General features: G+C 45.4%; 3 protein-coding genes across 4 annotated transcripts; 1 reads left to right on the top strand and 2 right to left on the bottom strand.

The window, feature by feature from the left end:
* Nucleotides 1–623: 623 nt before the first annotated feature.
* Nucleotides 624–14988, bottom strand: tbc1d8 (TBC1 domain family member 8). The gene is made up of 20 exons (XM_084689584.1): nt 14644–14988; nt 11604–11714; nt 11310–11428; nt 10949–11177; nt 10583–10823; nt 9554–9761; nt 8345–8542; nt 7807–7962; nt 7251–7401; nt 6110–6324; nt 5736–5853; nt 4708–4993; nt 4121–4250; nt 3666–3764; nt 3416–3484; nt 2670–2916; nt 2035–2100; nt 1845–1931; nt 1317–1417; nt 624–1160 (listed from the first exon to the last, which is right to left on the bottom strand). The coding sequence occupies exons 1-20, from the start codon at nt 14768–14770 to the stop codon at nt 705–707; spliced, it is 3414 nt and encodes a 1137-aa protein (XP_084545710.1). The 5' UTR covers nt 14771–14988; the 3' UTR covers nt 624–704.
* A 1308-nt stretch (nt 14989–16296) lies between these two features.
* pdcl3 (phosducin-like 3) lies at nt 16297–18918 on the top strand. Its single transcript, XM_084689743.1, has 6 exons — nt 16297–16385; nt 16806–16923; nt 17117–17207; nt 17403–17546; nt 17814–18022; nt 18342–18918. The coding sequence occupies exons 1-6, from the start codon at nt 16380–16382 to the stop codon at nt 18482–18484; spliced, it is 711 nt and encodes a 236-aa protein (XP_084545869.1). The 5' UTR covers nt 16297–16379; the 3' UTR covers nt 18485–18918.
* A 206-nt stretch (nt 18919–19124) lies between these two features.
* nms (neuromedin S) lies at nt 19125–21286 on the bottom strand. 2 transcript variants are annotated; one of them, XM_084689744.1, is made up of 7 exons: nt 21105–21286; nt 20892–20938; nt 19893–19946; nt 19783–19809; nt 19643–19696; nt 19442–19516; nt 19125–19323 (listed from the first exon to the last, which is right to left on the bottom strand). In XM_084689744.1, the coding sequence occupies exons 1-7, from the start codon at nt 21172–21174 to the stop codon at nt 19273–19275; spliced, it is 378 nt and encodes a 125-aa protein (XP_084545870.1). In that variant the 5' UTR covers nt 21175–21286; the 3' UTR covers nt 19125–19272. The 2 variants fall into 2 exon arrangements, with proteins under 2 accessions (XP_084545870.1, XP_084545871.1); XM_084689745.1 differs by having other exon boundaries at nt 19125–19320; nt 21105–21276.
* Nucleotides 21287–26347: the final 5061 nt, after the last annotated feature.

Raw genomic sequence — 26347 nt, 5'->3', positions numbered from 1 at the left:
CCTCTTGAAATTATAAAATACAGTCAGGACAATGCATTAGATACAGTATCATTGGCTGATACACTACTTATGTATAATAATTATAAGCCTATTGTGTTGAGGCACTAACTAGTTGACTCCTTTGTAAATTTCAACTCAGTTAAAGACTGGGTTCTTTGGTCAGAAGACCACAGGCTAATGTAAGACACTTGGGAGGTTATGCCTTTGAAAACATGCTACAAGTAAGTTATTGCAATGTAAAAAAAAAAAGATGATTGGTTTGTTCCCATTCAACAAGGCAAGGGTACGACAAAAATAATACTTGCTCATGAACCCTAATCTGAAGATAAAACAAAATCCCTTCTTTAATGTAGGATTCCATGTAGTGCATCACGAAACGTAAAACTCACAGTAAATATGATTTGATAAATACTCCACTTACTCTTGCACTGATTATTGCGCGTGTTTCTAAATGAGAAATCCCAGGTTTTTACAGAGTTAGGAAAAGAAGAAGAAGTAGGCCCTGTTTCTCATCTGCTACATCCGGGTCTTGTGCTCGACATCTCCCCTCGGCCCCCTCCCCTCAGCACCCCCCCCTCCCCTCGGCACCCCCCCCTCCCTCCCCTCGGCACCCCCCCCCCCCCCCCCCCACAGCACAGCAGGGCCTGAGCTACAGCTCTCCTGACTGCTTGCTTGAGCAGATTCAGTGTCCGCTCCCGTCCGCATCAGCTGAGCCTCTGTTCCAGCATGAGCAGACCGGCGCGTTGGTGGTACTGCTTCACCTTGGCCGTCGCCACCTTGGCCGGGAGATCCACCGGCGCCTCGAAGAAGTTCACCAGCATCTGCTCCGTCAGCATGGAGGCGAGGATCTGAGCGAAGCTGACCGTCCACTCGCTGCCTGGCTCCGTCAAGCTCCCCTCCTCCTCCTCTCTGGAGCTGAAGACAGGAGTGTCCTCTGAGCCGTCACTACTGTCCTCCAGCCCCTCTCTGGCCCCGCCTCCACCCTCTCTGGCCCCGCCCTCGCTGCTCCTGTCTGACCCGGAGCAGCGGCCTCGATGACCCGCCTCGCCGATCTGCAGCACCAGGCTGGTCACCGTGGCGATTCCCTGGAACAGCTCGTTCTCGTCGGGGTGGCCGTGGAACATGCCGGAGACGGTCTTACAGAACTGGATGAACTCTCTCTGAGGAGGAAGGGTTGAGTCATTGTTATCACATTACCCTGGAATAGAAAAAGTCTGTGGATAAAATCTACTGGCGTACAGTATAAAATATGGAGAAAGCAGAGAGAGAGGGTTTTGTGTGAGTGTGTCTCCAGAAGCTGGTGGTGGAGGTGCTACCTGGTTCATCAGGGGGAGGGGCTTCTCCAGGGTTTTCTCCTTCTCCTTGGCCAGGTCCCTCAACATCTGCTTCAACTGCTCCTGGTAGCCCTTCATCTCCTCTGCGCCACACACACACACACACACCAGGTTAACAAACTGATTGACACCAGTTTGCGTAGAAGCAGTGGGTTTTGCAATTGTTTCGTTTGGTTCACACATGCAAGCTTTTACACAAGCGATTTGCAACACCCTCAACTTGAGATACGGTTACAAACCTCCGACTTATTCTGCTACTTTCAGAGCATTGACTGGTTGAGAAACCCTGGACACAGGACTGTTAACAGTGTGTTTTTCGCCTGGAAGTCTCTAGAAATCTGGCACCTTATATGGTGAACCCGTTCACCGTATCGTTCATCAGGCTGTAGTACAGTACGTTCAGTTCACCCAAATTATGAACCCAGCGTTCAGGCACAACACTGATGGTCACCAAAACATGTATATATTTGAAGGTGGCAGACTACCAGACGGAGGGGTGAGGACTCGTACCGTGGGGCAGGTCCACATACAGAGGCCTGGTAGTGGACAGCATGGGGCTCTTCATCGGAGACGGCTCATCTTCATTCTCTGTCAGAGCTGCAAGCCAGACAGGCACGAAATCAACTTCCCCTCACCTTTCCACACTTCATTAACTTTAAACCCACCTCAGAGGCTAAACACAGGTCCTCTTCCTGCTCACCTGGGGGTATGTGCAAACGATACAGCAGCCTCATCTTCTCACTCAGCTCCTCGCAGTATAAAATATCTAAAACGAGATGAAAACTCAGTGAGAGATGCTGGACTTTGCTACGTCAAATTGTGTCCCATGAACTTGTTTATCTTGAGGACAGAGCTCTTCATGTCTGAGTAGGAGGTTAAGAGGTGTGTTTACACCATCATACTTCATTTTAATATAACAAACTCATTGACTGTACTCATGCCTTACAGCAGAAACAACCTCTCCTAAAAGCCTGGGCTATAGAGACCAGTAAAAGCTTAGTGGGCCAAACTCCAGATCAGATTGCCTGTGACAGCGCTGTAGGCAGGGCTCCCGTTTCCACCAATAACACGCCTTATGAGGGGAACTCAGCTTCTAATCATTTTAATACGTTATTTTAGGTGAGTGTACAATGTTCCAAGCACGCTTACTCTGTTGTTCACTAAACACACAAACAGGTACGGTACTTCCCTTTCCACTCCCCCCCCCCCCCCCCACACTCACTGACTCCATCTCACACAAACACACACAAACAAACCGTCTTTCACTCGCTCACACTAATCCCGTCTGAGTCACACCCAGACACCCCCCCCCCCCCCCCCCCCCCCGCTACGTACTGAGCCAGCCTGAGAACTCGCGGAAGGTGAGGAGGGCGTCTCTGTCCTGGTCCAGCAGGGTGAAGGTGCGGTGGGCCACAGTGTCAGTGTGGACCCCACACAGCCAGGGCACCAGGAGCCCGTAGAGGCTCTTGAACTGGGCCCGGTCCAGCCGGTACTGGTCCAGGTAGGGCCGGGCCGGGTCGTGGTGCTGCAGAGCCACCTCGGTGCTGCCGTCCCCCCAGTACAGGCTGATGAAGTGCTCCGTCTGGCAGGATGGATAGGGGGTTGACTGGATCATGTGACTTACGAGAATATCATGTGACTTACAAGAATATCATGTGACTTATGAGAATCGGTGCGTTCGACTTCATGCAGCGCCGACGTCGTCTGCAACCGCCTGCAGCCCGGCTGACTTGAAGCAGCCAATGACGTTCTCAGATTCAGGGCAGCCGACTGCAGCCGACTGTCAGCGCCGCCGGCGATGCATGAAGTCAAAGGCGCCTAATATCATGCAGTTTTATTGAGCGTCGTGTGTTGGTAGATGTTGTCAGGCATACGCTGATTTGAAAATGACCTTTTTTGTACTTTCATTCAATTTTTTGGGACGCATTTATTTTCTTTCTTTGAAGAGAGCTCGGTCTGTTTTCTGAACATGTCCTTGTAAGCTGTTATCAGTTAGCAGCATGTCGTTATTTGGTTTTCTAGGTAAAATTCATTGCTGTTCCTCTATGAGATCCAGTTCCTCACTAGCCCAGGAGGCGTACCTTAAACAGGTCGTAGACGTCAGAGAGAACCTCTGGGGAGAGAGACACTTCTGGAACCACCACTCTCAGCTGCAGAGGAGACATACAGAGAGTTGTGTTTTTGTAGAAACATTGTATGATTTTTTTTGTCAAATCCTGTTTAGTTTATCGTCAGAGGGAAGAGAGAAAGGGAGGGAGAGAGAAAAGGGAGGGAGAGAGAGAGAGAGGGAGGGAGAGAGAGAGAGGGAGGGAGAGAGAGACAGGAACTCACAGCGTTCTCCTTGGTGGTATCTTCGTGTGCTTGCAGCACTTGGATCCGGTGTCTGCAGCGAAGCCTCTCTATCTGTTTCACCGTCAGGTCACCAAACTTCTGCAACACACAGAACACTCATGTTAAACTTCAATATCTATCCAAAATGTACACAAAACAGCTCTGGCTAAAACAATGGAGATTATTTCACCTTGTGATTCACCTACTGTTAACAAACATCATGTCTTCCTCCAACACTTTTGAAATATTGAATTCTACGTAGAAATATGAAGACATGCACGGGTCTTATTTAGTTCTGTGTAGTTTTATGGAAGGACCCTGTTCCTGGAGGAACGTTGTTTTGTTTTGTCGTCACCTGTACTAGCTCTATGTGATTGACATGATAATAAAAGCCACAAAACACTGGGTCAAGTGTCGTGTTTTGATCTGACAGCAGCCTGGCAGCGTGCGCTCACCTCGTAGGAGTCTGTGATGAGGTCGGTGATCTGAGGGTGGACGGCCGGGGGGGGGCTGCCCTCCTCCCCACACTGGGAGGGAGGAGGGGGGGGGGAGCGTTCCTCGTCATGTCTCACCTGCTCCAGGAAGCTATGGGGAGAACCAGCAAACGCACACCGTCTGTAAAAACACTACACACTCACGTGAATTACGTGTGTGTGAAAGACCCGACAAGTAATTATTCGTGCCTTTATTTACGCCTTTGCATCTCTCTCCTTCTCCCTGTCTCCCCCTCTCTCTCCCCCTCTCCCCCCCCCTCTCCCTCCCCCTCTCTTTCTCCCCTTCTCTCTCTCCCCCTCCCCCCCCCCCTCTCCCTCCCCCTCTCTTTCTCCCCTTCTCCCTCTCTCCCCCTCCCCCCCCCTCTCCCTCCCCCTCTCTTTCTCCCCTTCTCCCTCTCTCCCCCTCCCCCCCCCCCTCTCCCTCCCCCTCTCTTTCTCCCCTTCTCCCTCTCTCCCCCTCCCCCCCCCCCCCCCCCTCTCCCTCCCCCTCCCCTTCTCCCTCTCTCCCCCTCCCCCCCCCTCTCCCTCCCTCTCTCTCTCTCGTTTACCCAGTAAGAATCATGAGCGCCTGTCCGTCGTCCAGGCTGTTGCAGAGGGCGGTGGCGTTGGCGTCGAGCACGGCCAGCCCCAGCTGGAAGATGGCTTTGATCCCGTGGAAGAAGAAGCAGTCGACGACGCAGACGGCGCTGCGGAAGGGCAGCACGCTGACGAACAGCGTGAGGAACCAGGACAGCGACACGGACGACAGGGGGGACAGGTCTGGGATGTGCTCCGCCAGCTCTGACAGACGCGCCCTGATCAGCTCCTCAAACACTGACTGGTCGATCTGGGCACCTGGAAACCACCAGGTAGACACACACATACACACACACAGTCTTAATGTGGAACATATTGAAGTAGTTATAAAAATGTATGGGCAAATATAATTGAACATACTTAGATTTTAATGTACTTTCTAGATTTATATAATGATGTGCTGAAGTAAAGCTTTAACACATGTCAGATTATATGTGTCCAAGCAACAATAATCGCTGTTTAACGTCAAAACTGTATTAGTTTAGACACAACAGGTGAAGGAAGGGGAAATGACTTCAAATGCACCACAAATAAATTGCTACACAAAACACAGGAAATGAGACTGTGTTGCTCGACCAGCCATGGCTAAAGAAAGCCTTCAGTGGTTTTGAAACTTGCGCTGTCGGAGCAAAATAAATAACGACTTCCCTTTAAAGAGTCACGGCCATACAGCTTAATCGCAAACACACGTAGGCCTAAAATGCCTAAAAAAGTATTTCTACATATCAAATTTTCCAGGATTTAAAAATCCTGTTTATTTATTTGTTATTCAATAACCTCATAAACACTGCAAGGTGATATACTGTGTTGGAAAAACCACTACAATCAGTAAAAGGTAAAGGATGCTCAACTTAGGGATTTCCACCTCACCTTAATGTGACCCCTGTCTCACCTATGACCCCTGTCTCACCTGTGACCCCTGTCTCACCTGTGACCCCTGTCTCACCTATGACCCCTGTCTCACCTGTGACCCCTGTCTCACCTGTGACCCCTGTCTCACCTATGACCCTGCGGGTGAAGTAGTCCGGCAGCATCCTCTCGCACACGGCCACCAGCAGCCAGAAGGCCTCCTCCTCTTTAGTGTACAGCAGCAGCACTGACGCCAGGATGTTCATGGACTGCAGACAGATCACACACCACAACCAACATCAGCCACAGGAACTGGACTGAACACTACAACTAAGCCTATCCTTGCATTAATGCTGAATGGAAGGCTAACTTACAGAGCTTGAGCATAGAAACACTGAACACAGCAGGTCTTAGTTAGGGCCTGGGTCAAACCCCACACACCGAGCAGACTGAAACACAGCACTGCCTTCTGTATCTACGTCCTGAAGTCTCATCAGGACCCCCTTCCCCCGCCAGCAGTCTGACCTGGCAGTAGCCGATCTTGGGGTTGCGGTGGGCGTAGGCGGTGAGGACTCGGCGCAGGGCAGAGATGCCCGTGTCCTTCTGGAAGGCCGGGTGGTCGGGGAGCGAGCGGTGCAGGTCTCTCTCGATCTCCTCCGTGGCCAGGCTGCTGCGACCCGTGCTCTCCTGAACCAGCCGGGAGTAGTAGTCAGGGTGGGACGCCAGCTCAGAGGACGCATCTGGCCACCAGGGGGGAAGAGAATCAGCGTCGCGCACCAGAGCCGTGGATGATGAAACAGGAGGTTACATACATCGGAGTACTCGCTTATCTTGCCCCAGTCACAATCCTCTTCATTAATACGTGTAAATGTCATTTGGACTGTGGAATATTTGTTCACGCGTGCACAGTCACATGCACTGTGTTTAATGGTCTAATAACGTAAACATGTACTTAACATGCAAATACGTTGCGGAACTGCCAGTAACACACCTCTGTGCGTCGCCAAGCGCAGGCTGCGCACCTACAGAAGTAATTGCATTATTTATTGGAGGATGAGGTCATGAGCCATTTCCTTCTCTAAATAAATCAGTTTTCTTCCTGGACTTCATATTAACACAAGACGGATGATTGGCTGTAACAGTCATGCTAAAACAAGGTCTCCCATAGCTCAGACTGAAATGAAAACCCGGACAGAAATCGAATCTCTTCATGACGCGCAACATTTATAACTTTCTGTTAAGCACTGATTTGTGTCTTTACGGGAATGAACATGTGTTTGACTTCAATGGAAGTAATGAATATGATATTTCATGTAATTTCTCTTATTGATCGTCAACAGGATCTAGTTATTTCTGGTTTTACTGCCACATTCAGAGAAACGGCAAACACTTTGAGCTGCTGGCCGGTGCTGCAGAGTACAGAAAAAGGAACTGAGAACTGGGAGGAACACAGAAGACCTGAGAAACTAACAATATATGTGAGAGTGATGTCATATCAGAAACCTTTTTTATCTCAGTAGTCTACGAGGTTATTGTTTTTACACTGTCGAATTACTTTCTCTCTCGCGCAATGGGCTATAACTAACTGAGTGTTGACAAGATTTTTGCAGGTTTCCAACGGTAACCAACCACCTATTGCAGCTCTTGAATCCTGTCCGCCTCTCACCAGAAAAGGTCATCCACAGCTCCCCCCGTAGCGACTCAGGGATCCCCATGGCAACCAGTTTCTGTATTTTCTCTGTGCGGAACATGTGGACCCCTCGTCCGTACTCTGAGAAGTGATCTTCCCACAGACGCTCCTTCACCTGCTCCACCGTCTGCAGGGGGAGGGAGAGGGACATTACATGGAGTCATGTAGCAGACGCTCTTATCCAGAGAGACTCACAGTAAGTACAGGAACATCACCCCCCCCCCCCCTCCCCCCCCCGAGGCAAGTAGGGTGAAGTGCCTTTCCCAAGGACACAACGTCATTTGGCACGGCCGGGAATTGAACCGGCAACCTTCTGATTACTAGCCCGATTCCCTAACCGCTCAGCCATATGACTGAACACTGAGAGCTGGCATTGGGCAAGAAACACCTTGAGGAACACGGATCAATGGAAGTTTAAATAATGAAGGAACCCAATACCAAACCCCAACTACATCGATCGTCTCATTTTACGTTTACTAGAGTAAAACAGTCATTACGGTCAGTAGTAAAGTTCAGTAGCTGCCATACTTACCGCCTTGTTGTTAGAGGACTCTGAGTCGGGCTGAGCGTTGTGGAAGGCAATGAGAGCCTCCTGGTTGAGGGAGTGCCGCAGGGCCTTATCCTCGATCTCCTCTCCGTCGGAATACATGGTGTCGTAGTAGAAGGTGTAGTAGGGGGCTGGAGAACTCTGTGGGAGACAGATGGAGAGAGACTTGATGTGTTTACATCCGTCAAGCTGTCTTCTACCATTAGTCTGTTGGTAAAGCCAGAAACAAAGGCTCTTATCAGTTATCGCACAGTCCCTAACGGGCTAACCTAACAATATGATACACAGGAATCCAGATATTTGTGTACCCGTGGGTTGACCTTGCTAAGTTACCTTAGTGTTTATGATTTTAGCTCAGCGTTTATGAAGTTAACTAAGCAGGGTGGGCGCCATATAGGGGGGGGAAGTTATGACAATTCCGAGGGCCCCCAAAAAATAGAAAAATAGAAAATTCCTGCCGGTGCCCCTGTAACTAAGCATTAGCAAGATGTCCGCTGCCGGGCCGTTTACGCTAGCTCAGTACCAGAGCTCTCTTGCTGTTGCCCCTGCTCCGGAACATGGCGTGTTTCCACTGCAGGGCCCGGTGGCGCGCGGTGAGGCTGTCCACTAGCACAGCCCTCCTCTGGAGGTCAATCAGCTGGAAGGCCTTCTTGCTCCGCACGCTCACGATCACCGGGTCTGGCAGCAAGGCGGTGCTCTCCGCCTTCTCTATGGAGATCACCTGGAGGGCAGGGAGAGGGGAGGGAGAGGGGAGGGGGAGGGAGAGGGCAGGAAGAGGGCAGGAAGAGGGGAGGGAGAGGGGAGGGGGAGGGAGAGGGCAGGAGAGGGCAGGAAGAGGGGAGGGAGAGGGCAGGGAGAGGGGAGGGAGAGGGCAGGGAGAGGGGAGGGGGAGGGCAGGGAGAGGGGGAGGGGAGGGGAGGGGGAGGGAGAGGGGAGGGGAGGGGAGGGAGAGGGGAGGCAGGGGGGGGAGGGGAGGGAGAGGGGAGGCAGGGGGGGGAGCGTTAGCCAGCCCTGAGGGAGTATCTGGAGTTAAGGGATTCTGGCAGGAAGGTTTATTATACATGGGTGGGATATGTCCTCATCCACACAGTTTTTAAAAAGGGCAAATCTGCCCAAATTTGACTTTGCTAATAGAAAAATACTTGAATGAAGGGGGATTCCCTTGTCCCGTTATCATTGGACAGTTGGGAAGAGACATTTCTGTTGGTGTGACTCACCACTGACCATACATGCAAACTACCGTATCAATCTCAACTCAGCCTAGTCAGTGGTTTGAACAGTACGCACTGACCAACACAACGCTTTTCCTGAGTCAACACAGGTAGCCACATGACACTCTGTGTTAGTTTAACACTATCTGCAGAGTCAACAAGGTTTGTTTGAGTGTGTAAAAATACATTCCCGCCATGATCTATTCCCCACCACACAAACATGTAATTGAACAGGCAGTTTCAGAAGCCTTACTGGTGTCTGTCTAAAAAGGCACAAAAACCTGTCATGGTTTTCATTGAAAAAGTCAGTAAAAAAAAAAAAAAAAAACACAGTTTTTGTAGGTTCAAGCAGCTAACCTCTTTGAGCAGTACATTCTACCAACAACTGCTTTCAAATAAAAAAATAACGAATTTCTCTCTGTAAATTTCACAAATATGACAAAACCGAACAACATAAAAGTTGTGGTAAACAGGACCCCGGTGTGCCCCTCCCCCCTCCGGCACCCTGGAAGTCGTCATACCTCCGAGAGGGGGATGAGGAGTGAACACAGCCCCTCCTCCCGGCTGGCGAAGGCCAGGTAGCTGTCGGTGCAGTAGAGGGTCCCCGCCGTGTGGCAGCGTGCGTGGGGCGTCCACACCGAGCAGGAGGCTACCTCCTGGAGGTGTTCTCCCCGGGGCAGTCTGAACAGAGCCAGAACATACTCCCTCAGTGCCTGCTCCTCCAGGACCCTGCGCAGCCGTCACACAAGCAGGGGAAGGGTTAGAGCGTGACACTCGTAGGATGAGTCAACACAGTCATCCAGATTACACGTGGTGAGGAGGAGAGAGAGACAAAGAGAGAGAGAAAGCAAGAGAGAGAAAGTGAAGTAGAAAAAGGGGGTTGATGCAATAAAAAATGCATTTGTGAGTCAATCAAGGAAAACACAGATTTTTAACTATTCTGGTCCCAGCGGTTAGTTCTCCCTCCCTGTTATGGCGAGGAGGTGCTTGTTTTGTTGCTACTCTGTCAGAAAGAGGGGAGAGACTAAGAGATTACAAGTTAACTAAAAGAGCAAAACCCTCTGAACTGTGAGGTATTCATCTAAAAAGGGGAGCTAGATTAACTTTCATGTACAGTTTTCATTCATGACATGATGCAAATTGTGAGGTTAATGTACAAGAAAAAAAAAAATACAGACGAGACAAAACCACTGACACGGCGACGGTCATTTGAAACCAGTGGATTTATGATGAGTCTGTGTAAGCATTTTGTCATTTCTCCCTGAATAAATCTGAAAGAACTGGAACAAGAGGGCAAAGTCGACGAACGTGTTTTTATGAGCTCATCACAGGTCACGTGATCAGTCATGTGATGTCTGAACACGACCAAGCAGGTGGTTTCCTGTTGACGCTGGGACAGATGAGTTAGCCTGCGAGGCCGGGGGGGGGTGATTTAACACAGCCTAGTGAGTATGAGCAACGGACAGATTAAACGTGAAATCTTCCTTAACTTTTTAACCCTTCTTCACGTTTAACCCTTCCCCCTTCCCATCCCTCCGTTGACCTCTGACCTCTTGGTGATGCGTGCGGGCTGCTGCAGGACGCGGTCCAGCTCCAGGCCTCCGCTGTCCAGCAGGCGGCGCAGGGCGATGTCGGCCAGCTGGGTGATGATGTGGAAGGCCTCGTCCAGACTCAGGAACATGGAGAAGTCGCGCTGGCGCTGCCGCGTGCTCACCCTCAGCACGTCTGTCATCAGGCCCGTGGAGACGCGCTCCAGCTTCGTTACCTCCGCCCACGGGATCACAAACTTCACTGCAGGGAGGGAGGGAGACGAGGGGCCAAAGGGTCAGATCCAATTTAGAGACGAGAGGATTGAAACGCAAGAATAATTGTCACAGTGTTCCATGTTGCACAGGGGACAGTTTTCTCGGACGGACCTTCCTTGCCCAGCAGGAAAGAGTAGAATGCCATGTGGTTGATGCTGAGGTAGAGCCAGCCCTGCCTGGGGACGTGCCTCTTCCAACAGCAGCAGGAGTAGTGGATCACCAGCTTCTCAGACGACGGCAGGCCAAAGTGCAGCTTGAACTTCTGCAGAGCCTCCCTGAACTTCTCTGGGTCGTCCTCCTGGGCTGACTGCCTGCCCCTCACCTCCTCAGCTATTAGACCCTGGAGAAGAGAGGGGGAGGAGGAGAGGATTTAAAGGAGCGTTAAAACAGGAAACTGACATCTATATACAGTGCACGAGAGAGCGTGACCCTTGAACAGACGGTAAACTATTCCTATGGACGGTGGCGTTACCTTGACCTTCCCTTTGACAAAGTTGGTGAGGTCCTCCTTGTTCTCAAACACAGAGAGGGAGCGAAGAAGGTTGTAGACCAGCCAGTCCCAGTGTCTGTTCACCTCCTCCAGAGAAGCTCCTGGTAAAACACACACACACACACACAGTCCCCCAGAGTGACACCTCCCTGACATAACTCTAATCCCCGCACATATTCTCAAGCAGTCCGGATTTGGTTGATTTGAGCCAGCTGTGGAGGAGTGAGGAAGGGGACCAGATGGACAGAACCAGACGAGGTCAGGGAGTGGTCTTACCGCTGGCTATGACCCAGCTGACCTGCGATCCAGGGACCTGCAGGAGGATTCGGAAGGGAGTGACGCGGGCGTTAGAGTCCAGCACCGTGTCCAGTGCCCCCACCAGCAGACCTGCAGAGGACACCAGCAGGCTGATGAGACACGGGTATGGGACGACACGCACACACACACAAACACACAACCACACACTAACACAACGCTTGAGCCAAAACAACAACTCCCCAGTACTCATCTACTTGATAATGGAACCTCAACAAGAAGGGTTTTCATGAGACCATTAGGTACCCTGAGACACAAAGGCACATGACAAAGGCACATACTGCATGTGTCTAACACTAACCGGATGAAGTCATTACCATCTCCATAGCACACTGGCATTCCACAGTACGGTGCCCACAGCTTAACACCGGGCACTCGACACGAGTTATGAGGCTTTACCGGGCAAGATTTCCTTCTACAATCGTTCATGAATCTAACTAAATGACCAGACTCTACGATGTACAAGAAGTACTGAATCTAATGACGTTGGATGTAGGGATAAACATCCATTGAATCAACATTTTGAGGATCAAAAGCACTTAAGTAGACGAGACCCTCACCACTAACTGCCTCATGAACATTACACTTTAGAAATGAAAAAAACTAAAACATTCACCCTGAAATGGCTGTTATCTTCCATTCTCTGACACTCTCAGTCCATGCCAACCCAGATGTTGAAAGGCAAAACTCACCCCAGATACTAACCCTTACCGAGCAGTTACCTGACTAATAGAACTAAGTAATTGGATGTTTTGGAAATGGACCAGACAGATTCTTCCTAAATACCCAGTAAAACCCAAACAGAGTCTGTCCTCATTATCTGTATCTTGTGTAGTAGATAGCTAATGAGAGTCAGGCTTTACCTTGTAGGGTCTTAACCACCAAACACTGGTCCCTTTTGTTGGCTTTAACTTCCGTTCTTCCTTCTCTATGGAGGATTGCTATTCCATTTTGAACAGAATGAAGCATTAAGGGAAGCCAGTCAAAGTGGTCCCACTTAGTCCATTAAAAAGCTGTTCAATATTCCTTCCCTTAACAGCCTTACGAGACACTGCACAACCGTCATAATACAAACAAATCCAATGGCAGTCCGATGATGCCGCCAATCAAATGTGTAATAAGAATACCGCAAGGGCGAAAGGAGGCTTTGTAGCTGAGGTAATGAGGTAATTTCGTTTTAATCAAAGGTTTTGGTTTAGTATTTGTTGTGTCTTGTAGTCCTACCATGTTTAGTGTGTTGAGCTGTGTGTGTACCCCTGGAAGAGTAGCTTGTGTTAAGGCTTCGACTAATGGGGATCTGGATCAACAATAGTAAAGAAAGACAGTTGTACAGGAAGGCTTGTGACCTGCCGGTGAAACTTGAAAGTTCCGCATGAAACTACCAAGAAACTGTCTTGTGGCATTTTTGGCTTCCATACCCATGTGAAACTATCTGAACTTCCATACCCAGGTGAAACTATCTGAACTTCCATACCCAGGTGAAACTATCTGAACTTCCATACCCAGGTGAAACTATCTGAACTTCCATACCCAGGTGAAACTATGTGAACGGCTTGTGATAGTCCAGGTTAGGGTTAACATCAATTTACATGAAATATAAATGTGTCTATGTACAGCGTGTCCAAACAGGACTGACCGAGAATACTCAATTAGACTAATAAGTATGTCTGTTTCAGATGACAGTTCAGAGATTTTGTATCCTTTCTTAAACAAGTGGGAGGAATACCATAGTGACGAGAGACTGACCAAATACTGATGACAAACTGACCAGAAACTGACCAGATACTGATGAGAAACTGACCAGAAACTGATGTGAGAGTGCTCCCAGTCAGGAACAAAGCATAGCCTACAAAAATGCTGCCACCAGGCAACAACCTTACACTGCCAGGAACAAGGAATGTCTGCAATGGTGCAGAGACAGATCGCCATCTTTGTTTAGACTTCCCATCCCCACCCTTCCACACACACGCCTTTTCCAAACCACATCTAACACCTGCCAGCTTACCCGTCTTAAACCTTAGCACCCTCACAACAGACAGCAATTTGTCACAGAAATCCCTAAGGGATTTGCATTGTACAGTGGAACCCAATGTAAAATGTATACAAAGAGAGTAAATCTACTCTTCCACCTATGGCCCATTGTTGGTTACTGTTGTGCAGACGTGCTAAAACGTGCTTGAAGACTCTGGCTTAACTGTCTCAAGGGAAAGTATTGTATGTAAATAGGAAGTTCTGCGAGCACTGAGGTGAAAGGATGATTTTGTCATGACAGTCATTTGCCATTATTTGTTTTACTGCAATGTAACATCTATTTGGATACTAATGACTGAAATGTATTTCCTAGTTGTTGTGAAACTTTGAAACTGAGAAAGAAGAAGAAGTTACTGTTTTTGTTCTTCCATTCTTTAAATATCGCTCTGTGTTCTATGTCACTTCACTTACTGACATAAGTAAACTCACAAGAAACACAGATATATCCTGTATGGCGAGTTGAGAATTGAGAGTGACTTTAGAATTAAATAAAATCCCACAATATAAATCAACTCTGAGAACTTTACACTGTACTGTGTAATAACCAGCCATAACCAGGGAGTTCCAACTCATTTATGTGTGGTGTATCTGCCTGGGTTTGTACAGCAGGAAAGTCAAGTGGAAACTTCGACAAATGTGTATGGAAAGTCAAAGAAGACCTGAAACAAAGTGTTTTAAGTGTAGCAACTTTGGGGGGGGGGGGGGGTGAATACCCGCTAAATACCCGTTCGGGTGAAAATAAAGACAACTTTTTTACTGAGGAATTGGGAGTATTTTTTTCAATCATTGATAGTAAAAATATTTAATTTCCCCAAGTACCTTAGTTAAGCAAACCCTATGCATGACCATTTTCCTAAAATGAACCATTTTACGGCCATTGTTTGAGCTACTGTTTTCAATGTAAAACATCGAAGGGGCCGGTGGAAATCTGCAGGACAGTGTGGTAGAAGTTAGGGAGGGGGCGTCTCACCTGTGATTTTCCCCGCGGAATCCCCATGCCCCCGTCTGCGCTGTAAAAGGAAGAAATTGTTGGATTTCTCGGTAACCCATAACTTCAGTGCGTTTTTCAGTAAAACTTCTTCTGGGTTTAACCACATTATTTCCAAACGATAGATTAGCAAAGACGGAAAGGAGAAAATAAATCAACTGCCAATTGTAAAATTATTACAAGGCTTGGCGTGTCCTTTTATCAGTTCCAAAAACGCACTGAATAAAACACGAGATTTTTTATATCATCCATGATATTAGGGGCTCCCCGAGGCAGCAGTCTTCTGTTCATATTTCACTAGTCCGACTCACTGTACACAACGCTGGCGTCTTATTTCCGCATTTTGCCTAAGCTTTCCTTCCCACAGTTCCGGCGAAAGCCACTGGCTCTTTGTGATTGGTGATTCCAACACGGGCCTACTGTATTCACTTAGTATTGTTCATAATTTAAATACAAATTCAGGAATTATGACATGCATATAGTTATACATCAAGTATTTGTAATGTAATGTAAATGTAAGTATTTAATTAGTTAATGGAAGCCACCAGCAATAATTGTGTGATTGAGTTTAGAGTTGGCCAACAACAGCACAATCCACCTGGATCGTGCACGTAAATCAGTTACAAACTTAGGTTTTAACAATGGTCTGAGCACACGATTTTAATTCACATCGTATCATGTTGTGTTTGGACTTGTACATTTCTAATAATGTAATATATTCTCATGCTTTTCTAAATGTCTCCACAATTACCAAAAACATTGGAACACTGGAAAACATGCTGGAAAGCAATGTGATTGACCAATGTGTAGCCTAGTGTAATGTGATGAAATGAACTAATGTGATTAATGTGATCTGTAGGGCTTCAGATAAGACACATGACATTCAATAAAATAATCAACATATAAATCTGAGCCTACCACTCGCAATGTGCCATACAAGTATTACAAGACACTAATATCGGCTAATCAGTTAGAATTAGGCTATTATTGTTGAAGTTGTGTTGTCTATAGATTCAAACATTCATGGAAGGTGGTTTATTTATCTTAACTGCATAACCGTATTGCTTTTTTATCTTCTGATCTCCTTTTTGGTTTACAGTTTAAGAAACTTCTTCGAATAAGATACTACTTTAAGAGATACATTTGTGAATAATATTTTATCTCTGTAAAATCAAGGTTGATGTGGGCTTAGCGCTATTCAAACAGTCATTGTGCACTCGTGAAACAATATGAATTCTGCAGTTTGTGAGCACTGTACCAATGTTGACTTCAGGTCAATGTGAAAAGTGTTAGTGAAAACATGTCTGTTTGGATTTACCAGGCCCAGACACTGACAGCTGATGTTCAGGTACAGCTGTTGTCTCGCTCTCAGCTGCCACAAATGGAATGCAGCGTTCCCACTCCTTTTATGGACATATTGAGACTCTAACCGGATATTGATGCAACCCATATTATTGTCCCCAACACATGGCGTCCAAGTTGATTTCGTAAGTATTAATTAATTAAATACATTTAAGAAAATGCATGTTCTTCGCACACATTTATTTCCTAATGATACAACCCCAAATACAAAATCGTGGCCAAACTGGCTATTTTATAGCCATTTATTAAATTTCATGGAGTTGTGTTCCACCGGAACATATTAAGGTGCGGTCCTTCCATTTCCTTTCCTTCAAGAACATAAGTGTGATTTTATTCTCTCTTGAAGAGTGAGAAAAATGCAGGTTTGGAACATTTTCAATTATTTTGATTATATAAAATGTGAAAGCTAATAACATATACATATGTGTCGTGAGATTTGTATTTTGTTTACAGACATCGAACAGCAATTAAGATAGACTAGTAGCTAGTTCGCTAAACCTAGCCCACTTGACTACTACTAACACAGTTCAGCATGTAGGTTAACCTAGGTAAGATTACGACCAGGTAAGTAGCTGGTCGTATCTGAACTGAAAGCCAGGAGTTATAGGGATTTTAAAAAGTTGTCACTGCTGACCGTGTTTTTGAAAGCTAGAAACAACAGTTGTTAGAAGGTTGAAGACGCGGCGGTATGTGTGAGACCTAAGAACTTCCGATTTAAATATTTTGATTGTGAAAAAAACAAACATTATTGTTGGATAATCGTGAAATTCTGTTTGTTCCAGGATCCTAACGCCGACACTGAATGGAATGACATCCTCAGAAAGAAGGGCATTCTTCCTCCTAAAGAGAAGCCCGAGGATGCTGAAGAGGAGGATCTTAGTTTACAGCAGCAGTCTGTTGGTTAGTCCAGGCTATAATAATGATATCTCTTGATCTCTATGACATTGACTGTATTTGACTTGAACGTGCCTGGTGTGAGGTTGTCATATTTGTTGCGGTTGGGCAAGTGCTATCTTAATCCTCATCTTGACTCAAGTCCTAAACTCGCCCTTTCTTAAAATACACTTCTGTCATTTTTGTTATAATCAATCAGTGAAAACGTATGAGAGCATGACACTGGATGAGCTGGACGAGAACGAGGATGATTTCAGTGAAGAGGATGAGGCTGCGATCGAGATGTACAGGTAAGTGCTTCCTCTAAACCAGTGTGAATATCGTGTCTTCTGTTTAAATGTCATTGGGATATTTGTAAAACATTAAACTGAGTGGTAGAAGCTGCTCTGAAAATGTACTGTCGGTGCTGATAAGGCGACTGACCAGGAGAACGGCACAGCTGCTGCCTTTGTGCTGGACTCATTGGCATTCCACTGTGTCCGCAGACAAAAGCGACTAGCAGAGTGGAAAGCCACCCAGATCAAGAATGTGTTTGGGGAGCTGGGAGAGATCTCTGGTCAGGATTACGTCAAGGAGGTCAACAAAGCTGGAGAGGGTATCTGGGTCGTGCTGCATCTTTACAAACAGGGGTGAGTTCCCTCAGTCTGGTGTCACCCGTTTCATCAAAGCACCATCTGACACCTTGCATGCTTATCATTACTTTGTAGATTAATTCAACTAAACCCAGTGCAAAATGTCGTTGTAGTTTTTCTGTGAATATTTTGATCATATAGATTAGACATGAAGGATTTTTAAAATGTATTATTATTAACTGTAGCGAGGTGATCAGCCTATCAACCTAGTGGTACCACATCTAGTCTCATTTGTAACTGTTCATTCAACATCCTCTCTCCCAGCATCCCTCTGTGCACCTTGATAAACCAGCACCTATTTGAGCTGGCCAGGAAGTTCCCTCAAACCAAGTTCCTCAAGTCTATCTCCACCACCTGCATCCCCAACTACCCGGACCGAAACCTGCCCACCATCTTTGTCTACAACGAGGGGGAGATGAAGGCCCAGTTCATCGGCCCTCTCGTCTTCGGTGGCATGAACCTCAAAGTAGAAGGTAAAGGTTTCTCACTTCCGCTGGTCTCTAGGTGGCTGCTTTGATGTCAGCACTGCACCAAATGGCCACCGCAACTTACTGGAAATGTATCAGTCAAAAGAAAGCACATGAAACTGCAAGTTATAGTTTATAGGTTTGCAGATTGTTGGTGCTGGACATGGGGCACGGAAGCATTTAGCTGGATATTTCTCCTCTACCCATCACTGAGCATTGTTTTGGAATTATTTATCTTCATTCATGCATGCAAAAACCTTTCTGGTTAAAATCCCATCATCAGTTTGATCTTATGTGATGATGATTTGTTTTCTGTCTGCCTCAGAGCTGGAGTGGCGGTTATCAGAGTCTGGTGCCATTAAGACTGATCTGGAGGAGAACCCAAAGAAGCAGATTGAAGACAAACTCATGACGTCCATCCGATGCTCTCTTCCCACCAAGAAAGACAGTGACTCAGACGATGATTAACCACCAACGACCGTTCAACCCTCCTGAATGAAATGAAATGAATCTATGGCTTTTTCATCCCTGTTATTGCAGGGTAGGCATCTGTGTCGACAATGTTGTCAAACTTTACACCTCCACAAATGCATCTAAAGTGACAGAGAGGTTGACGTCCGGTTCAAGCACATGTTTGTCGAGGGAGCATTCCTCTTAAATACTATCTGAACAGTCACTCACTGCATTTCCTACAAAGCCTTTCAAGAGAAGATTATAGGTCCTTTTTTTATTTTGGATATGTTTCATAATATATGACATACTGTAAATGTATACATTTCTTCTAAGTTATGTTAAATGTACGTAGCATTCAGTATCCTGTGCCATCATCATTGACAGTTTTATATAAAGAGCCCATCAATGAGAATCTGTTATCATTATCACATAAAGGACTTTTAAAATTGTATTTGACTAACTTGTGTTTGTTGGGATGTTATAAATACAGTCTATGGTTGGGATGAAGTTCACCTGGTTTGCAAATACAGCCAGTGCAACTGCACTACATCTTACAAAATGGTAGATACCTCATTGATAAAATTGGACATAAGTAAATCTTTTTTTTTTTTTATGGTGTACATAACTTCAGGAAATCAAGAAGAGACTAAACATCTTGGCAATGCAATTGTCTTTATCAATAAGACTGATAGTTCTTAAAAATAAGTTATTTTTGGAGTGAGAGCTTGGTTTTCCTTTCTCTGTGTGGGCACCGTGTTGGCTCTGCGCGGTCAGGCTTGGAGATGCAGCTGGCTGCTGGAGGATCACCACGCCTCCCTGTTCCTCAGCATACTCTCTGGCAGAGTGCTGGTCTTCTGTAACAAACACAATTATCTTCAAAATCATGAGGTAAATCTGTGCTGAACGTGTTGTTTGGCTTTCCATTTGAGATAACTGGCCATGTGTGTGTGAGGTATGTATTAGTGTTCTTACCAAGAGCAGCAGCTGTTTCTTTCTCCTCTGAGAGAGCTTGGGAGACAGTCGCAACAGAGGGTGGACTGAGTGAGACTAGACAGGAAGGAAGATGTTTAACTTGTCATTTAACAAACATTTTATTGTTCACAATTAAAACAAATGTTTTCTATAGGAACCCGCAGTTGAAGAACATAGTTATAAAGAGGATAGTTTGCGTACCTTGTGCTGTACGGTTCCCTCTGACTTGTGTGCTTTAGCGTAGTGAAACAGGAACTGAGGAAAAAAAGTTACCAAAATTAATAATGTATTGTGAATAAGATTCAGGGGAATCATTTGATACAAACGTAAAAAACGCTCACCCTTTTAAATACATTCTGAACTTGCTCCTGTCAAACAATGAATTGGATGTTAGAGCTGAGTATTAATGATGAATTGAGTACAATTAATTCTGTGGTTCCGTGTGATGTACCTCGTTCTGGTCCGTCCACTTGATGCCCTCGACATCACTCTGATAATCTGGAACCTGCAGCACACCAGACACACTCACAGTCAGCATCCATTTCAAAGCATTCCTGAGGTACCTGGTTCACATTTTCTCATGTTACATACATAAGTCATCTGTTTCTGACATTTCCTCTGATGAGCAATCACGTCACATGAGTTTCACACATAGGTACATGTTACGGTTATGTCAAGTTCATATTGTCAATAAATCAATCAATAAAAATATAATGGAAACTGTAACTGTAAAAGTATTTTATACTTCCATTATCATTATTAATAATTGGGCACACTATACCCAGCCACAGGTCATCCCCCCAAAAAACTGTATATCAGCTTCCTGCAAGGGTAAATAAAAGAACACCGATAACCGAACATCACCATGGTGTTTCATGCGGCTGAGAGTATGTGTTTATTTTTCAGTGTTGCTCACAGTTCACTTCCCAGTAGCGTGACTCAGTGTCTCAGACGGACCTCTGGACCAGACCTCATCCCAGAAGTCATAAGGACCTCTGTTTAAAGTAAACAGGTGCACATAGCGCCCACCTGGCACACATGCATCGTCTACGCCTGCACAGATAAAACACACTATAGGGTGTATGTTCTTTTCTTTGTACCCTGGTGTCTCTGATAGTCTCTGAGTAATATTTACACTCAGACCAGTCCTTCATGAAAGCAGATGAACGAATTTTCATCGAGGTTCTCAACATCAATCGCGTAATTTATAATAATCACTTTAGACTAGTCCACTTTAGAATGATAATTCTACAATAATTGTTTCTAACTACGATTACATTTGGGTAAAGTTAAGAAAAATTCACGTTGCATAACATAATAAATGTGCTTACAAACAAAATAACGACACTTTCAAGTGTCACTGCCTGAGAATATGTTTAAAGAATGATCCGGTAAATGAATCCAAAGTTTTGCTCTAAAGTTGAACGATAACAAATTTGCATAGGCCTACCTTTGTCAATGCAATTCCATTTTCACACTCCCGGCTGGGATATGACTCTAAAATAGAAGATGGAAGATGGGATATAGTCTGTTTTAGTTTTAGTTTATTTAGTTTTTACTTTATTCCTTAGTTTACTGTCAATGCACTCTTCAGCGTGGTATCATACTCAACACAATAAATATTAAAATATATATATAATCACACCATGAAAAGACATCTCACCTGCCTCCCTCCAACATCCCAGATACCAGACCAACAGTGTCAGGCCAAGTTGGAGCGTCACGCAGCTCATCCTGTGTCACCAGATTCCCGCGCTTTGCGCAAAGCTGCGTTGTGAGACTGAACACCGATGATCAGAGTTTATGTTCTGTTGTCGGCCACACCGTTGCTCCGGCTGAACTCTCCCGGCATTGACGACTGGAAGAGTTATAAAGGCTTTAAGGGGATACCGCATCATCGCCCACGCAGATGTGACCAATCAAAGTCTCACTGGTGTCCTTGGTGGCATGTTTGGTCATCCTCTGGTTATTGCGCAAATTCCCTTTTTGGATGCAAGAACGACTCAGGTTAAATTGTCTCTTATCGTCTATGGCTTAATGGATCAAAATAAGATCAATTTTACACTGACACACACAGTCATCAAACTGAGTAAAAAATTGAATATCCTGTTTCACGATGGACAGAAATATCAATTCATCCATTCGTTCTATGCTAAGCATTAATTATTATGGTTGTCTTTTACAACACTATTTTGTATGAACTACATATTCTACAGTGTGTGTGATATTCCGGAAAAACAAGGAAATCAACCAATCATTTATTCTTCCAATGTTTCCTTTTTTTTATAAATGTGGAAAAAGCCCCAAACTTTATTTTGTATGAATCACACACGGTGACCCATTCTAACTCCTTGGGGGCCGGTTCACATATTGCAGCGTGAAAAGCTGAATGGAGAATTGGCCTGGATCGAGTTTCATTATTCAGACACTATTGCATGGCTGTTGTGGATTAACTGTACCGTTCAAGGGGAGTCAACGGAAAATAGGGATGGTTCACTGCAGGGGCGTCCTTAGACCCTTTTTACTGGGGCACGTGCCCCAGTATAAATCTTATGCTATGGCTCTTATGGTTCTTCCCTTTGGCACTTATTTGTTTTTTTCACAATGTGTGCTTCATGTTTTAGCTGCTTGCAATGTTTGTGACTACCTCGTTGTTATGATCAGTGACCTATGCTTTTTTGATAAGCTCTCTCTTGGAAGTCGCTTTAGATAAAAGCGTCTGCTAAATGCATAAATGTAAATGTAAATCTGCTGTGCCCCAGTAAAAACGTTACGTTTGAGTTTTAACCATTTACTTTATTTGTCAGTGCAGTAAATTAGGTTGATAATCATAAAAATAAAAATAAACGCAGTATCCCAATCAACGCTTGTAAAATCTAAGCAGTTCAACCGAAAACACAAGCCGATGCATCATGCATGTCAGCGTGCTCTTCTGATCTTGCCAAACAGCCACAGCAGCACGGACACAGGAAGTCCACGTGTCGGACTCAGCACACAAGTCAGAATTGAGGTAGGCTAAGAAAACATTACAAAACTAAAGAAAGTTTAGGATAGGCCTACCTTATTTTTACTTAAACATAAAACAATATTACATAAAGCAAAAAATAATAATTGTGTGCTTGCATTAACTATTCATGTCCCTGCCAAAGCTGATATCAATCTTGCGTCCCTGAACTGTTGTATAGTGGGTTAAGCAAGGGGAGTTTCTATAGCCTCGTAGTGTATTGTGCGCAACACGCTTGGGAGAAAAAAAAAGGGATATAAATAGGGGCCTGTGCCCCAGTACAGTTTAACAACAGTCTAACAACGCCACTGGTTCACTGAATTGGATAACGTACAAGTATTAGGGGACGTTGAGGAAATAATTAAGACTGTCCTTACTCAAACATGAAACACATACATATTCATATGTGAAATGTTCCCACACGCATTCATACTACTGAAAACTTACATACAAAATACTCACTCACACGCTCATATGAAACGCTCAAGTCTTATAAGGATGAGTGAGAAGCTTTGAGAATGTAAGTGTGAAAAAACTTAAATGTTCACTATATATAGAAGGCATTTCAGTCTATCCGAGTCAGCTCAGTAGATTAGCAATTTTACAGAAACGAGCAAAATAGCTTTAAACTAACACGAACATTAAAACTGAGTGACCAAACACCAAAGATGGAAAGTAACAAAGTACAAATATTTCGTTACTCTACTTAAGTAGATTTTTCTGGTATCAGTACTTTACTTTGCTATGAATTTTTGACAATTTCACTTCTTAAAATCTTTACACACATATCTGTACTTTCTACATTTTAAAGCCAGACTCGTTACTTTAGTTTGAGTCTGTACTTGGTGGCATGATCGATATTATTTCTTTGTGCACCTTTTTAAATTTCCTGGCTTTGAAAAAAAGTTTAGATTTTTTTGGGGGAAAGGTTGAAAAATAAAATAAATGCCAATAAATGCATCTGCTAACTCTGACTAAGAAAGTGCCACATGCATGAAACTTACTCTGGTTACTCATACTAGTGACCTCAATGTACAGTGAGAATAATTTGATATTGGGATATACAGAACAGAAAGTACATGGGGTGCATTTCAGGACAGGGCGGTAGAAATGAAGCGACTCTGTCCTGTCCATTTCATCATTGCTTTGTAAAATACTAATAAAAACAACAAACCAAAAATAAATTAAATTTTTCTGAGAGTTTAGAAGGTAACAGAAAATAACTCCCTTTCACTGAAAGGAATGACGTGTGACTCGTTCCAAAAGCTGCTGTGTTTGTGGAAACCGCAGTTACAGTGGCGGGAAACAAGATTGAATCCAAAACAGATCAGGCCCACAATGATCAATACAGCAACGGGTCCTTTTTGTGCCATGTTTGCCCTTTCTTATGGTCCCTAAGCAGTCATTCTGGTCCCACAACATTTCAGTTTATTAAGAAATAGACAGATTGAGCAAATTTATGAGGTCAATAAGCCAAACGGTATTGACGAGCAAATACTATAACATAAACTTTATGTTATGAACTGATGTCAACTCAAGAGAGTTTAGCTTTTATTGACCCAATCCTGTGGAGATCTTTTGACACACATTCTTCTCATCACAAATTCTCGCAATGCAGTACAGCCGTTCTAGGCTGAAAAAAATCGGAAGCTTCCGGAATCAGCATTACCCCAGGAAGTAAACACCATGAACACACACTCACTCTCTTGAACGCAATCACACACACAATCAGAATAATCTTACCAACTATGCTCTGATTATACTCTTACCCATCCAGCATGGGAACGCATACACAATCTCTTAAGCAAATGTACAATGAAAGTTACCAGCTGATAGTTTGACTATGAGAGAGGCTGCCTCAACATCCACAATCAGTAGCAGCTTCTGTCATTTAATCAAAATCATCATTCCCAGTCCTCAAGGTCTCCAAGCGGAAGGAGAGGTGTGGTGGTGTGTGTGTCTCACACTAAACCAGTGTGTTATGATGCCATGGTACCTGACTCCCGTACTTCCTATAGAAGCTTCTCACATACGCCAACACGCCAACACGCCAACACGCCAACACGCCAACACAGGAGCCTCCTGCTGACTGATCTGGACTGGAGGTTCCACAGAAGAACTTTAGTCAAATCAATAACACAGAAGAACTTCCCGCACTCAGTACAGGAGCTGCGGTCGACTCAAATCAATGACTCTCACCATCTGTGTGTTTCTGAGAGAAATATAGACATCGAGAGAGCAGACATACCAAGAAAAAAAGGGAGGGAAGGGAACTGTCAAAATAAGAAGGTGGAGAAAGAAGGTGAAGGGAGAACGAGGGGAAAGAAACTGATGAGAACAGGAATAAAGGAAAACAGAGAGCAGGAGCCATGATCCCGTTAGCTCATGCTTCAGCTTCAAGGGAGAGCTCAGAGACTTCGGCCCAGCCCTAACTGCTGTGCAAAGAGTGGCGTTTAAGACCCTGAGTGTCATTCAAGATGAGACTGGGAGGATCCTGGAGCAGGGTTCTCTCAGCCCTCCTCAACCCTTGTCGGGGGTTACCAGAGGCCGTACACTCCAGATGGAACATGATTGCTCGGGTGTCTCGGCAAAAGCCTGGTAGCGCCTGCATGTCTTGAGCTAAGTGGAGAGGAGATGAGAGTAGACGACGTCGCTCATCTGACACATGTTCTTCCGCCACAAATTAACAATCAATCTTGGAAGGCATTCGTTTTGGGGTTGAAATCAGTTTTTGATGTAAATAGAGTGAAAACAACTGCAAAGTGAGGCTGCAGCGTTCAAAAGTCTAAGTTCATTATGGTGGACAGGAATAAGCCTCCAGCAGCCCTGATTCCTAAAGGAAAAGATCAGACATTACAGCATGTATTAAGGTTCGAATCAACCTGGGTGATTTCCTCATACATTATTGATCAGTGATAACCCAGTGAGGTCTGACTGTGTGTAACGGGTGTGAACCTGTGAAACTCGCTCCTCAGGTATGTAATGGGCTACCCGCGTCAACGAACAGCAGGCTTTTCTTTGGCGTAGCTGGTAGTGGTCGCGCTTGGCAAGTCAGAGATTGTGTGTTCGAGCCCAGCGAGTGGCGAACAATGCCTTGTAGTGACGGAGCGTGGCCACGTCCGTTACATACCGTCACATGTGCACTGTTACCAAAAATGGTAGGCATGTGCTTGCGTGTGAATGTGTGTGTGTGTGTGTGTGTGTGTGTGTGTTTGTATGTTTGTGTATGCATTTGTGTGTGTTTGTGCATGTGTGCCAACCTAGAACATTGCATCTGGGGCTGTGGGCTCTCTCATGTTCTCCAGGAACAGTTTGACACACCTCCCACTGAGAAGACAGTTTGACACACGTCCCACTGAGAAGACAGTTTGACACACGTCCCACTGAGAAGACTGATTGACACACGTCCCACTGAGAAGACTGATTGACACACGTCCCACTGAGAAGACTGATTGACACACGTCCCACTGAGAAGACTGATTGACACACGTCCCACTGAGAAGACTGATTGACACACGTCCCACTGAGAAGACAGTTTGACACACGTCCCACTGAGAAGACTGATTGACACACGTCCCACTGAGAAGACTGATTGACACACGTCCCACTGAGAAGACTGATTGACACACGTCCCACTGAGAAGACAGTTTGACACACGTCCCACTGAGAAGACTGATTGACACACTTCCCACTGAGAAGACTGATTGACACACGTCCCACTGAGAAGACTGATTGACACACGTCCCACTGACAAGACAGTTTGACACACGTCCCACTGAGAAGACAGTTTGACACACGTCCCACTGAGAAGACTGATTGACACACGTCCCACTGAGAAGACTGATTGACACACGTCCCACTGAGAAGACTGATTGACACACGTCCCACTGAGAAGACTGATT

The sequence above is a fragment of the Hypomesus nipponensis genome, chromosome 23 (genome assembly GCF_054491055.1).
Source record: "Hypomesus nipponensis isolate SF chromosome 23, ASM5449105v1, whole genome shotgun sequence".
Classification (NCBI taxonomy): domain Eukaryota; kingdom Metazoa; phylum Chordata; class Actinopteri; order Osmeriformes; family Osmeridae; genus Hypomesus; species Hypomesus nipponensis.
The sequence above is the reverse complement of the archived record's forward strand: the minus strand, read 5'-3'. Positions and strand labels throughout refer to the sequence as shown.